This window comes from Tursiops truncatus, chromosome 1 (genome assembly GCF_011762595.2).
Source record: "Tursiops truncatus isolate mTurTru1 chromosome 1, mTurTru1.mat.Y, whole genome shotgun sequence".
Taxonomy (NCBI): domain Eukaryota; kingdom Metazoa; phylum Chordata; class Mammalia; order Artiodactyla; family Delphinidae; genus Tursiops; species Tursiops truncatus.
This window is the reverse complement of record NC_047034.1, coordinates 49,014,197-49,027,624: the sequence shown is the minus strand read 5'-3', so window position 1 is coordinate 49,027,624 and position 13,428 is coordinate 49,014,197. Positions and strand designations below refer to the sequence as shown.

Below are 13,428 nucleotides of genomic sequence, written 5' to 3'. Positions count from 1 at the left end.
AATCTTAATGCCATCTTGTCACTGGAGAGCCTGAGGGAGGTGGTTCGTGCTGGCTGCTTCTCCGGATCCCTTGGGTGTGGCTGGTGTGTTTAACTGGTTCCCTTCCTCTAGCTGTGGAGTATGTCTGGGCACGTGGACCGAGGACCGTGCCTGCCTGTCTGTGCGTCCAGGCCCCTCCCTCAGGGCTGGCTCCAGGCCCCTGGCTGGGCGGCCTGCTAGGTCTTGATTCATTACTGGCAGGACCAGGGAGGGGCTCTGAACATCCTTCTGCACTCTGGCCAGCTCTCAGCCCTGCCCCATGAATCTTTCAGGGCGAAGTGACTTCCCCAGGCCTTTCCCCAAGGTCTGTGGGTCAGAATCCATCACAGGGCAAGGGACCTTGACATATGTTTCTCAGATGAGATGAGGAAGGAAGGAAGACAGACGTGCAGGAGTGGGAAGGAGAGGAGAGTGAGGAGGAAGAAAGGGAGAGACAGATGCAGAAAGACACGCGCAAAGCTGCCCTGGCTGGGCTGTGCCGCGGAGGGTTTAGTCCTCTGCTTTGATCTCCGAGGTCAAGATGATTTACCTGGCTGAAATCTGCCTGCTGCCAGACTTGCAGAACACAGCGAGTTCTTGCGTATGTTCCATCAGTTCTTTTTCAACAATATACGTGAGCACCTCCTAGGTGGTTGTAGATACTGGGGATAGAGCAGTAAATGGAACAGACAAAATCCTCATCCTCAGGAGTGCACGTTCTCATGAGGGAGCTAGACTGTATCTACAAATATATATATATATATATATATATATATATACACACACACACACACACACACACATGTTTATTTATATTTTTATATATTTTATATATACATATAATGTGTTATATGTATGTCAGATGGCGAAGAGTACTAAGAAACAAACACAAATAAAGCAGGATAAGGCCCAAGGGCAGTGAGTATGGGAGTACCGGTGGGGCAGCTTTTCTGAGAAGAGACCCCTGAGCAGACAGACAGTGGAGTGAAGTGAGGGTGGGCGATGTGGTGTCTGGGGAAGTGCGTTCCAGGCAGAGGGAACAGCCAGTGCGAGGCCCTGAGGGCTGGGAATGAGCTTGGCCTGTGGGAGGAACTGCAAGGAGGTCAAGCTGGACAGAGGGGTGAAGGGGAGAGACTGAGCTGAGGGCAGAAAGGTGGGGAGACAGCTGAGCCCAGAAATGGGGGAGAGAGACTGAGCTAAGGGCAGAAGGGGCTTTCTTGCCAGTGAGACAGGAGCCACCAGGCGCTTGGAGCAGGGACTGACGTGCTCTGATTGAACACTTCAACAGGCTCACTGGCTGCTGTGTTGAGAACAGACCCTAGTGGGGTGATGGTGGAGCCAGGGAGACCAGTTTTAGGGCTATTTCAACAGTCCAGGGAAGACATGGTGGTGGCGGCTTAGACTGGGGTGGCTGTGGAGGTGGTGAGAAGTGGCCGTGGTCTGGTTGACTTGAAGGTAGTTCTGACCGTTGGCTGATGGAGTTTACATGAGTGCGAGAGGAAGGGAGGATGAGTTTCTCCCCACTCTGGCCCTCAGGAGGGCGCCTGTCTCTCCTCACAGGGAGATGGCCGTTGTGAGCATATGTTGACCATTGCAAAGTGCTCCACGGCCTGTTAGCCACTCTGCCCGTTCCTCCAGCTTCCTCTCTCCTTCGGTGAGGGAGACAGGCTCTTCCAGAGAGGCAGCATGCAGGCATAGCTGGACGACAGCGTGGTTTGTACTCCAGCGCCTCCGCTGGCTGTGTGACCTTGAGCAGGTTACTTACCCACTCTGAGCCTCGGGTCTCTAATTTGTAAAATGAAGCTAATGAAACCCTACCTGGAAGAGTCATAAGGAGCATTCAGTGAGGTATATGGGAAAGTGCCTGGCCCATTTCTTCCCCTCCCTCTTCAGAAAAAGAATGTGTATTGCGGGAGTAGAACTCCAGACGGGGGCAGACATGATCTGCGTCATCTGTCAATGTGAGATCATACCCAACTGGCCATTCTACTATGACCCCCCATCCTCCCCAAAAGTCCCTTTAGGCCCCTTTGCAGGCAGTGGGACCCCCTCCCCCCATCCCCTGTCATAGACTGCTGATGGGCAGGGGTCTTTAATGACCAAGAGCTTCCTGGGCTCTGGCCGGGCCCGCTCCCCAGGATGCCCCTCACCTAGTTGGTGCAGGCTCTTCCCTGTCCTGCCCAGCTGGTGCCCTGCTTCTGCCACTGCAGTTGGCTGCTGGATGTCACGCAGAGCTCCCCTCACACATGGAACATGACTGGTGCTGGTGCCTCCTTGCCACAGGCCATGCTCCAGCAGCCAAGGGTCACTTCTCCTGGGCCTCAGAGGGGCCATGAGCTGGGGCGGGTTTGCATTCCTCACCAAAACATCAAGATGCTGGTGTTACTTGCTGGCTATCACATCTGATTCTGTACAGGCATGTGAGAACAGCAGGCTTCGCCTTCTGCTTCTAATTGAGTACAACAGAGAGATCATACATCCTTAACAAAGGCCGTTTCCAGCAGACGGTAAATGCCTACGATAGCAGTCTTTCTGTCATATTTGTGTCGTGACTTTCAGTTGTGAAACCTACCCCAGGCATGACAGCAGTGTCTGGGCCTCCAGCTGCGTTCTTTTGGGTTTTCTCATCACTCCCGACTGGCATGTTCTGCGGTACAGCAGCCGTTTCTGCCGGCTCCACCCCTGCCCTCCTTACTTGCCTCTCCCCATGCCACCAACATGCACACAGGGCAGACAAGCTGTTAAAAGAACCCAGAAAGAAGAGGGAAAGGATAGGGCACGGGCTGAGAGAAAAGCCCTGTGCAGCCAAGATGGCCGACAGACCTTGTCAGGAGGGAGCCGGCCTTGCAGGAAGGGCTCAGCCCTGCCAAGAAGCACTGAGAGGCCGTTCCGCAGGTCAGACCAGGGAGGAGTATGTCAACAGATCGGATTTGCGACAGCCAGAGCTGCAAACCTTCAGGTGCCTCAGAGGAGGTTTCAATGCACTTTCAAACCCGAATTGCAGAGGGTGGGCTCTGCAAAGCTTGACTTCTATTGGGGCCAGAATCCCCTGCGGGGCTGAGCGGACCAGAAGATGACCTTCCACTCATCCAAGACATCTTAAAAGGCTTCCAGCTGGAGACTGGGGGACCAGACGAGATGCTGTTTCAGGTCCCTTCTAAGGAAGCTGATTTTAGGAAGAGGAAGCAGGGAGTCAGGGATGGGCAGCTGCTTAATGTTTCTAATCAGCCAGCCAAGTCCAGGCTGGGGAGCAGCGAAGGTGCTTAAGGCAACGCTAACCTGAGTGAGTCCTGCAGGGGCTGTCGCGGCATAGGGTCCCCACCCTGCAGTCCTCCTGCGGAAAGGCCTGAGCTCTGCACACCTGTGCTCACTCAGTGCGTCCGGGTGGAGGGCACCCAACTTTCCCTGGAAGAGCCTGTGCTCCCTTACTGTCAGGTGGAAGCAGCTGACGGAGAGTTTGTAAGGTTTTCAGCAGAAGTTGAGGCAAGAGGGGCTCCCTCAGCTGGACCGTCCTGCACTGTGTAGCGAGGGAGCCCAGCGCAGCTCGAGGCTTCCAGAACCTTCCAGAGCCTGCTCCACTGAGTTCCTCGAATTGAACCCCAGGAAAGGAGAAGCAGGTTCTTCCCAGGCTCACCCTACCTTAGAGACCCAGGGAATGGTCCCAGCCAGGTGGGGCCTCTTGAAGTCACTGAGGGGAGAGAGTATGTGTGAAGAAGGGAAAAGTGAGCCACGATGACTTTAAACATGCGGCCAGAATTTCTATGTTTCCTGGGCTTTTGCCCAGAAGCCTCTGAATCCTAAGTAAGGAACTGTATCCGAGGAAGACTGAGGCCAGGGCTAGTCCCAGACAATCCTGTGAAGCAAACCAGGTTTGGATTCGACCTCAGCCACGTTCGCTACTCCAGTGATACCATCCACCCCCCAGCTACTTGAGGGCAGCAGCTGGGTCTTATTTGTGAATCCCACCTAGCAGGGTGCCAGGCATGTAGTAGGTCTTTGTCTCAATTTTTCAACATTTTCCTCCCTATTTTACAGTCAAAGCTTATCCCAGAAAAAGATAAGATTAGCTCATTCACACTGGGGTATACATGAATAATAACAGCTTAAAGCATCATTTATATTAGGAGGATTTTAAAAGAGGAGACAGAGAAATGAAGTTATACCATGGAGGTGGGCACACTATCTATTTATAAGGCCAGTTGCGGTTGTGGAGTGGAACAATGAGGGAGAGTGTGTGTGCGTGTGTGCGTGTGTGCGTGTAGTGCCCTGTATGAGCACCTGCCTCCCCTCCACCCCAAACAGCATCCACCTGGGCCTTCCACAGAGCTGCATGTCCTTGATTTGGATTGCCTGTGTCAGTTCTCCTGTTCTCCTTTGCAGGGCTCTACGTGCAGGAGATGGCTGATGAGAGGACGGCCAAGCTGTACTCGGGGCTGCTGGGAGTGGGGGATGAGATCCTCGAGGTGAACGGGGCCAAGGTTGCAGGGCTGGGCTTGGCTCACATTAGGGAGCTCCTGGCCCACTCGGAGAGCTTGTCGATCCGTGTGCTGCGGCAGAGGCCTGCCCCACGGTGACCCGGAGGTGCCTTTGCCCTCACCGTCACCCCCTTGGAAACTCTGAGCCGCCCCAGGGGGTGGCTGGGAATGCACTACATAAAGCTGCTTTGTCTACTGAAAAGGAACGTGGTGGCTCGAAACCCCTTGGGCCTCGGCAGGGCTTCTGTGACTGACCACTTTAGCCGAGGGAAGGAGCCTGTTTGTGTATGTTGTTTGAGGATGTTAATTTATGCAGAACCGGGAAAAAGATATGGGTCTTCCGCCCTGACCAGGCCTGAGGTGCTGTCAACATCTTCCTGCACCTTTGTTGGCAGGGGGAGGAGAGAGATTCAGTGGGTCCTTCGGTGGGTCCCTGAGCATCGCCTTACCCCCAGGTCCCATCCCACACTGTCAAGGGCTCCCCCAGCCCCTCCCACTCCAGAGCCAAAGAAAGTACTCGGCCATATTGGCCTTGAGCCCGCCTTTTTCAGTCTCATTTCTCCCAGCTCCCATTCGACACCTTTGCTTTTTTTTCCAGAAATGGACAAAGTGTCCTGGAGTAACAGCCTTACAGCCATTGACCATATATTCCAAACCCAAAATTAGCACATGTGGTCTGGTGGGAGAACATCTGGGAGATGTTATCTGGTAGTCAGAATATTAGGAAGTTCTGGGAAATCTTTGTGATATAAGGTTGAAGGAACAAAATGAAACCGAGACCAATTTCAGGGAAGTGCAGCTGTGGCCAGTGGGACCGGCCAGACCAGCCCTGCCCCCCACCACAGCCTGGCCATGAGGACCTCTGTCTTCCTTCTCCTGTGACCTTGGACACGGGCTGCAGCTGGTGCCAAGCTGTCCCCAGCCACAAGCTCTCTGCCCAGACTCCCTGACGGCAGCTGTAGGTGGGCCACTGGCAGGGAGATGGCAGGGCACGAGCAGCGGGATGGGCTGTCCTGCCTGGGCGCGTCCACTGCCCAAAGGGTTGGGACTCTCTGGGAGTAGGTGGCTGTGTGTCAGTCTTAAATTATTAAAGAACAACGCTGAAACTTATCCTACTCTGAATTGCTAAATTCTGGGCTGGATGCTCACTTGACCTTCACTAGCCTGGCAGGGGCCTGGGGTGGAGGAGGGGGAGGGGAGGGGGAGGGAGGAAACAAGCATAGCAGTGAGCAGTGTTGGCATGCCAGAGGGGGAGGGTTGGGGTGACGCCAGGGTTGAGGCGGAAGCCTGCAGAGACCATCCTTTGGCTGGTGGAGGAGCCTTGGGCAAGGTGCATTTTGGAGCAGGAGACAGAATGGAGCTAAGGGGCCTCGGATAGGAGCAGTGGGGGTGGGGGGGGCTTGGAGTGGGCAGCCCAGGGCTGCTTTACAACTGGCTGGGTGCAGGCTGTGCTGAAAACACAACAGAATCGGGTTAGAGTGAGTGTTACTGCACCTCTCAGCAGGCAAGGTCGCTGAAGGAGACACCTGGCCTGAGAGAAAGAGGATGGGGGAAGGGGTCAGGCAATCCTGTGGAGTGTGTGTGCAGTGAGTGTTCTCCCCTCCTAGGGCCTTATCAGCAGGAGCCAGTTAAAACCCCTCTTTACTGTCCCTGGAGGGTGGGGGGAAAGCATGGCTCCCAGAGCCCCCCAGCACTGCAGGACGGGGAGGCTGGGCTGGCCTGGGGTGGGATGAAGGGGGGTTGGGGAGGCTCTAGCAGGTGAGCAGGGGGACCAATGGAACAAGTGCTTGGGCCTTCAGGATGTGAAGAGGGTGCTGGGACACCTCAGAGAGCAGCCTGGGGCCCCCAAAGCATAGAAATAGTCCCACAGCAGAAACTACACGGGTGGGGAAACCCTAGTGGCTCCGTACCCCAGCTTGTGGCCTTGTGGTCATAAAACTTTGGGGAAATTTCATGTTGAAAAATGCTTCTGGGGCAAAAGTCACCTCTGTTTTCTCTGTCTGGTGAGGATGACAATACCGATACCCTGCCTCAGCTGAGAAGAAATGGAAGCGGGGGTGGGGTGCTAGGGCTGGGACTGGGCAGGGAAAGGTCTCTAGGGGGTACTGAGCAGCTGCATCTGTTACATCCCAGGTGGGGGGTCAGGCTCTTGACACATCTTATTTTGTCCTTAAAATAGTCCAGCCTGGGATGTCCCATTTATTGTCTTCATTTACGCAGATGGAGAACCAAGTTTAGCAGCAATGGAGGCCATTCAGACCCGCACTCTGAGTCAGCGCCCACTCTTCCTACTGCAGCTCGCTCCCCCCATGCCAGCAAAGGCTGGATGCAGCTCGCTCCCCCCATGCCAGCAAAGGCTGGATGGGGGGGAGGGAGGGAGGCACTGTGAGCTGTGTGTGAAGTAGACCTTCCTTGCTCTAATTCCACAGAGGCAGAAGGCCCTCCTTCCTGGGGTAAGATGCTGGGCCCTGACTTGTGCGGGTGGGAGGGGGCTTTGGGTTCTCCAGCCTCCTGTGTGACCTTCCCCATCTGCTCTGCCTGGGGAACTACTGACCTAGAAAGCTATGTCCAGCCCTGCGTCATCCGCGCCTCCCACAGGACCATCAGAACGCTCTTACTTAGAGCATCGTGTTAACTAGGCGCCAGGCCACATGCCAGACAGGAGCTCAGAGAGATGAGAAAGACGGGCTCTACCTTACCAGGCCAGAGGCTAGGGGCAGATCAAGCATTCCCACCTGGCCTGGTGGGGCAGTGAGAGGAAGCACCTGGTTAGCCCCGGTGGTGAGCCTAAGTGGTTAGCGGAGAGGGGCGGGGCGGGAGACGTGGGGGGGGGCGGGGGAAGGCAGGCTTACGCAGTGGGAGGAAGTGCGTCCACGCTGGGTTTTGTAAAACGAGGAGGAACTCACAGGAAGGTAAGGGGAAGGACGCCCAGACACGGAAAATAAACAGCATGTGTAAAGGTATGGACTTCTCCCGAGTCGGCTCTCCGCCCCTCCGGTGGCAGTGTAATGGTACGCTACGTGTCCAGACCTCGCTTCGCACAGGTAGGCACCTGACACTGCAACAACACGGTACAGAAAGTGGCCCCAACTTTAACCTCAGGCGTGACGTCAAATCCTTAGGATGACGGGAGCGGGGTGGGGTGGGGTGGAGTGGGATGGCAAGTTCCGAAGCCTCCTGCCGAAACCGCGGGCCCGGTGCTCGCCAGGCAGGCCTGGGAGGCCAGGGCGCCCCGACGCTGATTGGTTTTCTGTTTTTTGTTTGTTTGTTTTCAGGGGCGCCTCTTCTCGGTGGCGGAGGGGCAGGTGGGAGGCGAGAGCGCGTCTCCTTGGCAGGGTGCGGCCGGGTGCCCCCGGCGTGGGGACCGAGGTGTGTCGCGGGACAGCGACCAGGGGGCGACTGTGCGGGCTACTACCCGGCGCCCACCGCGCCCTCCCCGCGAGGCTACTTTGTTCCTCGGGTGTCGCGGGCAAGTCGGGTCGGCCGGGTGGGGCTCTGCGCCGGCCGCACCCTTCCCGCCCCTCCGCTGACCCGGAGGCCCCCGCCGCGCCGGCAGGAGGCTGGGGCGGGTCTGCGCTCCAGGCCGCCTGCCCCGGTCCGCGTCTCCGCGCCTCCGGCCGCTCGTCTCGGTGGGGCCAGGGATGCGCCCGGACGCTGCCCCGTTGGGGACGTCCAGCCGGGCGCAGGCGCGCTCACAGCCGCAGGAGGGTTGGAGCCTGGAGTTTGACGGGGCCGGGTTGTTGGGGGTTTTACACGCCCCACACCCCGCACACCCAGGACGCTTGGCTCGGCGCCCGGGGCCGGGAGGAAGACGACTCTCAGTTTAGCCTCGAGGAACGCACCGTTGGGGGCGGGGGCGGGGGAGAGAGGGCAGCCTGGAGTTGCACGGAGCGCGCGCCCGGCTCTAAGAAGGCGGTGGTGGCGGCGCGCCGAGCGCGGCATGGGGGACGAGCTGGAGCCGGCGGGAGGAGCAGTGAGGCGACGCAGGGGCGGGCACGCGTGGCGGGGTGCAGTAATGGGGACCTGGTGCGCGCAGTGCCCCGAGGGCTGTCGCGTGGAGGAACAGCAGGCACCGCTCGAATTTTGGAAATCAAGGTGAACCTGGGAATTCAGGGACGCGCAGGTGCTGTGCCGTCTCCCACCCTGCTCTGCCTGCTCAAGTATTCCAGAGCTCTGCTGGGGACATAATGGTCACAATCCTTAATGCTTACGGCGACGCTGCGAGGGAGGGACTACTTATCTCCGTGTTACGAACTAGGAGTCCGAAACTCCGTCCAAGGTGTGATCCAAGGTCACACAGCAAGTAATTAGCGGAGGGAGGATTTGAACCTGGCCCTCTGCAACTCCCCGCCTGCGTCCATTAACCTTCCTGGGACCCTGTGGGGCTCACCTCCGTCGGTGAGCAGCTCGCGAGGCCCGGCTCCGCAGTGACCTTCACCATGACGGCGTGGGGGGCTTGGCTCGGGTTTTGCTTCAGGGAAATGGAGCTGGCGCTCCCACCTCCCCGCGGGGAGAGAGGAGTAGGGCGGGCAAATCATTTTACAGAACAGTGTTTCCCTAACTGCAGGCACAACCACTAGTGGGTCACAAAATCTATCTTTTAAAGAAAGACCAACATTAAAAAATAACAGCTTCCTTGCACAAGGCAAGGGTAGGTTTTGTGTGGGAAACGCTTCTTTCAGACGTGTGTCCTCAGTTGTAATCTGAAGTGTGTTCTGGCCATGCTCCGAGGGTGGCATAGAACAGGCCCTGGGGCTAAGGCCGGGAGGCTGGCCCCTCCATTCTGTCCTCAGGGCCCAGCGCTGCCCAGCTTGGAAGCTGATGAAACCTGGCCTGGCGGCTGGCGTGAATGCACCTGGCCCCTGCGTGGTGGGGGGGGGGGGGGGGCGGGGAGGGAAGAGGCCTCCTTGCTCCTACATCCCTGTCATCTAGAGGAGGCCTGTGCCCTGGGGGTGGAATGCAGTGACTGGACTGGACTTCCTGGTCCTCCAAGCTGGCCTCTGGCAGCAGAAGTCCCACGTGAACATTTATTGGTTTGAGCTTCAGTTGTTGGTTCCACCACACCCCAACTCCACGCATTCATTCATCCACCCATTCATTTAGCTTATTTGTGCGCCTTTGTTGGAGCTATCTTCCCCTTGTCCACCCACCGACCCCAGACAGCCTTCAAAAATGTCAGAGGTGCCTACCCTGGGAAGCATTCCCTGACACTGATGCTGAAAACGTGTGCACCAGTGCCGAATGGAATCTCGGAGACAGAGTTTTGAGTGAAGTAGAAAAGAACAGCTTTATTGCTTTGCCAGGCAAAGGGGGACACAGCAGGCTCGTGCCTTGAAAACTGTGTGTCCCCATCCGGGAGGATTTGGTGAGGAGTTTTATAGCAGTGGTTCAAGGGTGGGGTTGCTGATAAGATTAGGGTGTGTGCAGGGCCTGCACTCCTTTAACCTGGTCTCAGGTAATCTCCTGGTTCCTTTAATCTGGCCTCAGGGTGTCTTCTCTGGAATGAAGAATGCTAACATCGTCCATTTGTTAGGGCTTTTAGTTCTGTAAAGAACTCAAAGATATTGTTATGTGTATCCCTTGAGGCAGAACCAGGACCTGCCCCAAGGCTGCACTATTGTTTCTTGGCCGCTCCTTCCTTGTCTCTGCGTCCCCTCCCCTCTCTGATTAGCAGCTGTTCGAATCTGCCCTTTGGAACTCAGGGAAGGTCATGGAGGCTGGAGTCTGTTCCCTACAAACAAGAAATGGGGGACAGAAAGGCTTCTGTGCCCAGGAGCCCCACAGGGTCCTGCTCAGTTTCAACACCTGCATGCTGTGGCTCCCTCCCCTTAGCTCCCGTAGAATCTGGTACCAAGGGCTCTTCATTGTGGTTCTTTTCCCATAGAACTGCTTGTTTATCCTCCACCAAACTTACCTGGCAACAATTGGACTTCCCTAATCTGCCCAACCTATTTCCCACCCCAAGTCTCCAGGCTGCCTCCAGAGCTACTGCAAAGGCTGGGCTGTCACCTGGTCCCCTTCCTTCCCTCCCTCCCCATCATCCTCTCTGAGTTTTCCTTTTCCTATAGAGCCAGAGCACCTGCTTAGAAATGGCAACAGCCTTCCTTGGCAGGCAGCTCTGCCCAGCTCTCTTAGGCTGCGGGTTTGGCTAGGTCGGAGTGCTGGGCCCCGAGGAAGGGGCTGCTGGGACTGGCTCTGACACTCTGCCCACGGCGCCAGGGCTTAACAGCTGTCCTGCCAGGCCTGGAGGGTATCCGGGCTCTCCTGTGGATGCTGGGCTGCCTGCTGGGCCCGCCTTTGTCTTGTCCTTCTGCAATCTGGACTCAGGCCCCAACTCACACTGTGAAGCTGCCCTTATGGGTCTGGCCAGATGCCGGGTACTGGGGAGAGGCCTGCCCTGCCCTTGCGATGCCCATATACCCAGGGTGGAGGCAGCTACAGCTGTGCAGAGACAAACCCTGTGCCAAGGGCTACAATGGGAGCCCCAGGCAGGAGGCCCCATTGCACCTGGTGAGCAGAAAGACTTCCCAGGAGAGCCAGCCCCAGGCTCACTAGCCTCCCTCCAGCTCGGTGTTATCTCAGGAACAAGGAATGCTGGCAGCCACGGGAGCTCACAGCAGCCTTCAGATGCCACAACTTTCTCATCCTGTGCTCCCCAGACTGTCTCCAGGCTTTTCTGAGTTTATATAATGTTTGCCTCACTTATTTTTTGCGCATTTCCAGCCAAATAAACAAAAGCTCCAGAACATTTCATCAGCAAGGCTGAACCGCTTGATTGAGGTCCTTGATCAGATTTCTTGAACTCTGCAGTAGGCTTGTAGGGTTCGAGTTACGGTCTAGTCCAAAGTGGCTGGTGTCCATCATCATCTTCGGCACTTCTAGTTCAATGCTTTCATCCGCTGCTAACTTGTACTGCAGGTTATTTGATCCCTCTTCCTCTCCTCGGCTTTACTCTACCGTTTCCTGGTTAGAACAATGGCTTGCTGAAAGAAACATCTGCTTGCCACCCCTGAAACCTGGATGGTGACTTTTCAGGGAGGCTGCATAATGGTCCAGTCAGACCTGGGTTCCCATTCTGACTCTACCACTTACTGATTGTAACCTTGGGCAAATTCCTGAATTGCTCCATGCCCTAGTTTTCAGGTACAAAATGGGCCTCAACAGTATTTCCCTTGGGACTTCCCTGGTGGTGCAGTGGTTAAGAATCCGCCTGCCAATGCAGGGGACACGGGTTCGAGCCCTGGTCTGGGAAGATCCCACATGCCCGCAGAGCGACTAAGCCCATGTGCCACAACCACTGAGCCTGCGCTCTAGAGCCTGCGCGCCACAACTGAGCCCATGTGCCACGACTACTGACGCCGTGCGCGCCTACAGCCCATGCTCTGCAACAAGAGAAGCCGCTGCTCGCCGCAACTAGAGAAAGCCCGCACACAGCAACGAAGACCCAAGGCAGCCAAAAATAAATAAGTAAACTTATAAAATCAAAACCCCAAAAAAGAGTGTTTCCCTCATGGGGTTGTGAGAATAAACAAAAAAGTGTTTTACTTCCTCAACGTGTCCCTAAGGCCTTGGTCAAAGACCTGCTGGCACATCAGATTCTCATCAAGTATTGGCCAGAAGTATTAGCTACTAATGAGATACAAAGATTGAGAAATTTGCTCCTGGAAGAGTTTACAACCACTTCCCAAAGGCCGGCCAGTCCCGTGAGCTTTTGTGAATGGGCACGAAGTATTTAACGGTGTCCCTGAGGGAGAACGGGAGGGAGGAAGCGGCAGTGCAGAGGTCAGGGAGGCTGGCCTTGCGAGTACATGTCCAAGTCGGCTTCTGGAGCCCATCGCTCCCTCCCTGAGAGGTAGTGGCGCGGACGTCTGTGCTCAGGCTCTGCCTGCACCAAACAGGAGCCACCGCTGCGTTCTGGCTGTCGGCATCCTGGAGTGGGGGCCCTGTTCGCAGACAACTGACACCCCGATGTTCCAGGGATGGGGGCGCACTGACTTGGAACGTGTCCTCTTGGACAGTGAAAACATTGTGATGGCGCGGATGGGTCTTCCCGTCCTGTGAGTTCCGTTTTTGCCTTGGGCCTCGGCCTCGTCTTTTAGCACTTCCAACAAGAGTTCTGTGTAAGACTTGCAGCCAGTGGGACCTGGGAACAACAGCACTCTTGCTGAGCCGTGGGGATGCGCTTCTCCCCTTGTCCACGCCACGTGGTTCACGTTGGCCCCTGGGGGACAGGGAGGTGATGGGCTTTTATCAGGAGATACATGGAACCATTTCCTCCTCCTGAAATAGTCACCGTTAACTCTCAAAGTAAGCACTCACTCCTCTGTCGAGGCTGGTTGGTATGTTGATTCGCCTCTGCCCCTTCTGGCTATTAGGGGGACGTCAGGCTGAGGACTCGGGAAGCACTGCTGGGCCAATTTCTATGTGAGGCAGCGGGGGCACAGTATGTGGTCCAGTGGATGGACCTTGAGAAACTACTTGTTTCCCAATTTCCCCATGTGCAGATCTGAGATGATAATATTAGATGAAAAAACCTCTCTGGTTCACACAGCCATTTCCAGTGCTATATGTGTTAACAGCAAGTACTTAGAACAGTGCCTGGCACACAGAAGGTGCTCAGTCAGGCTGAGCAAGGGTGATGATGGCAAGAGGAATGAGGAAGATCCCTGCCCTTAAGGAGCTCACGTAGCCCGGTCGCCTTGTCCCGCAGAGCTACCAGCTGGGATGGGCACTATCCTTGTTGGTTAACACTTCAGCAAGAGGGAAATACGGGACTCAGTTCCTTTGTGTTCTAGTCTCTCTGCTCCCTCAGGTGCCTCATTCCAACTGAAACTGTGTCGTATGATATTGGAAAGGAATAGTATGGCTGCTTGGGGGTTTAAGAATTCATATAACGCACTCAGCCGGAGAAAACAGTTTAGAATTCACATCTTCC

The 13,428-nt window shown here is 56.0% G+C and overlaps 2 protein-coding genes across 7 annotated transcripts in view; one reads left to right on the top strand and one right to left on the bottom strand.

Moving 5' to 3' along the window:
- Positions 1-13,428, top strand: part of KIAA1614 (KIAA1614 ortholog) — a 56,850-nt gene that overhangs the window by 30,940 nt on the left and 12,482 nt on the right. For 2 of the 4 annotated variants that reach the window (XM_033853882.2, XM_033853891.2), the window contains exon 10: positions 4,399-7,537. The exons of the other annotated variants lie outside the window; for them this stretch is intronic. In XM_033853882.2, coding sequence (XP_033709773.1) covers positions 4,399-4,592 — 194 coding nt within the window. In that variant the 3' untranslated portion in view covers positions 4,593-7,537. The remainder of the gene's footprint in view (positions 1-4,398; positions 7,538-13,428) is intronic. 4 annotated transcript variants of the gene reach the window in all.
- Positions 9,388-13,428, bottom strand: part of STX6 (syntaxin 6) — a 49,583-nt gene continuing 45,542 nt past the window's right edge. For 2 of the 3 annotated variants that reach the window (XM_073803663.1, XM_073803682.1), the window contains exon 7: positions 9,388-12,714. In XM_073803663.1, the coding sequence (XP_073659764.1) occupies positions 12,165-12,714 (550 nt within the window). In that variant the 3' untranslated portion in view covers positions 9,388-12,164. The remainder of the gene's footprint in view (positions 12,715-13,428) is intronic. The other variant, XM_073803667.1, reaches the window with a different exon arrangement.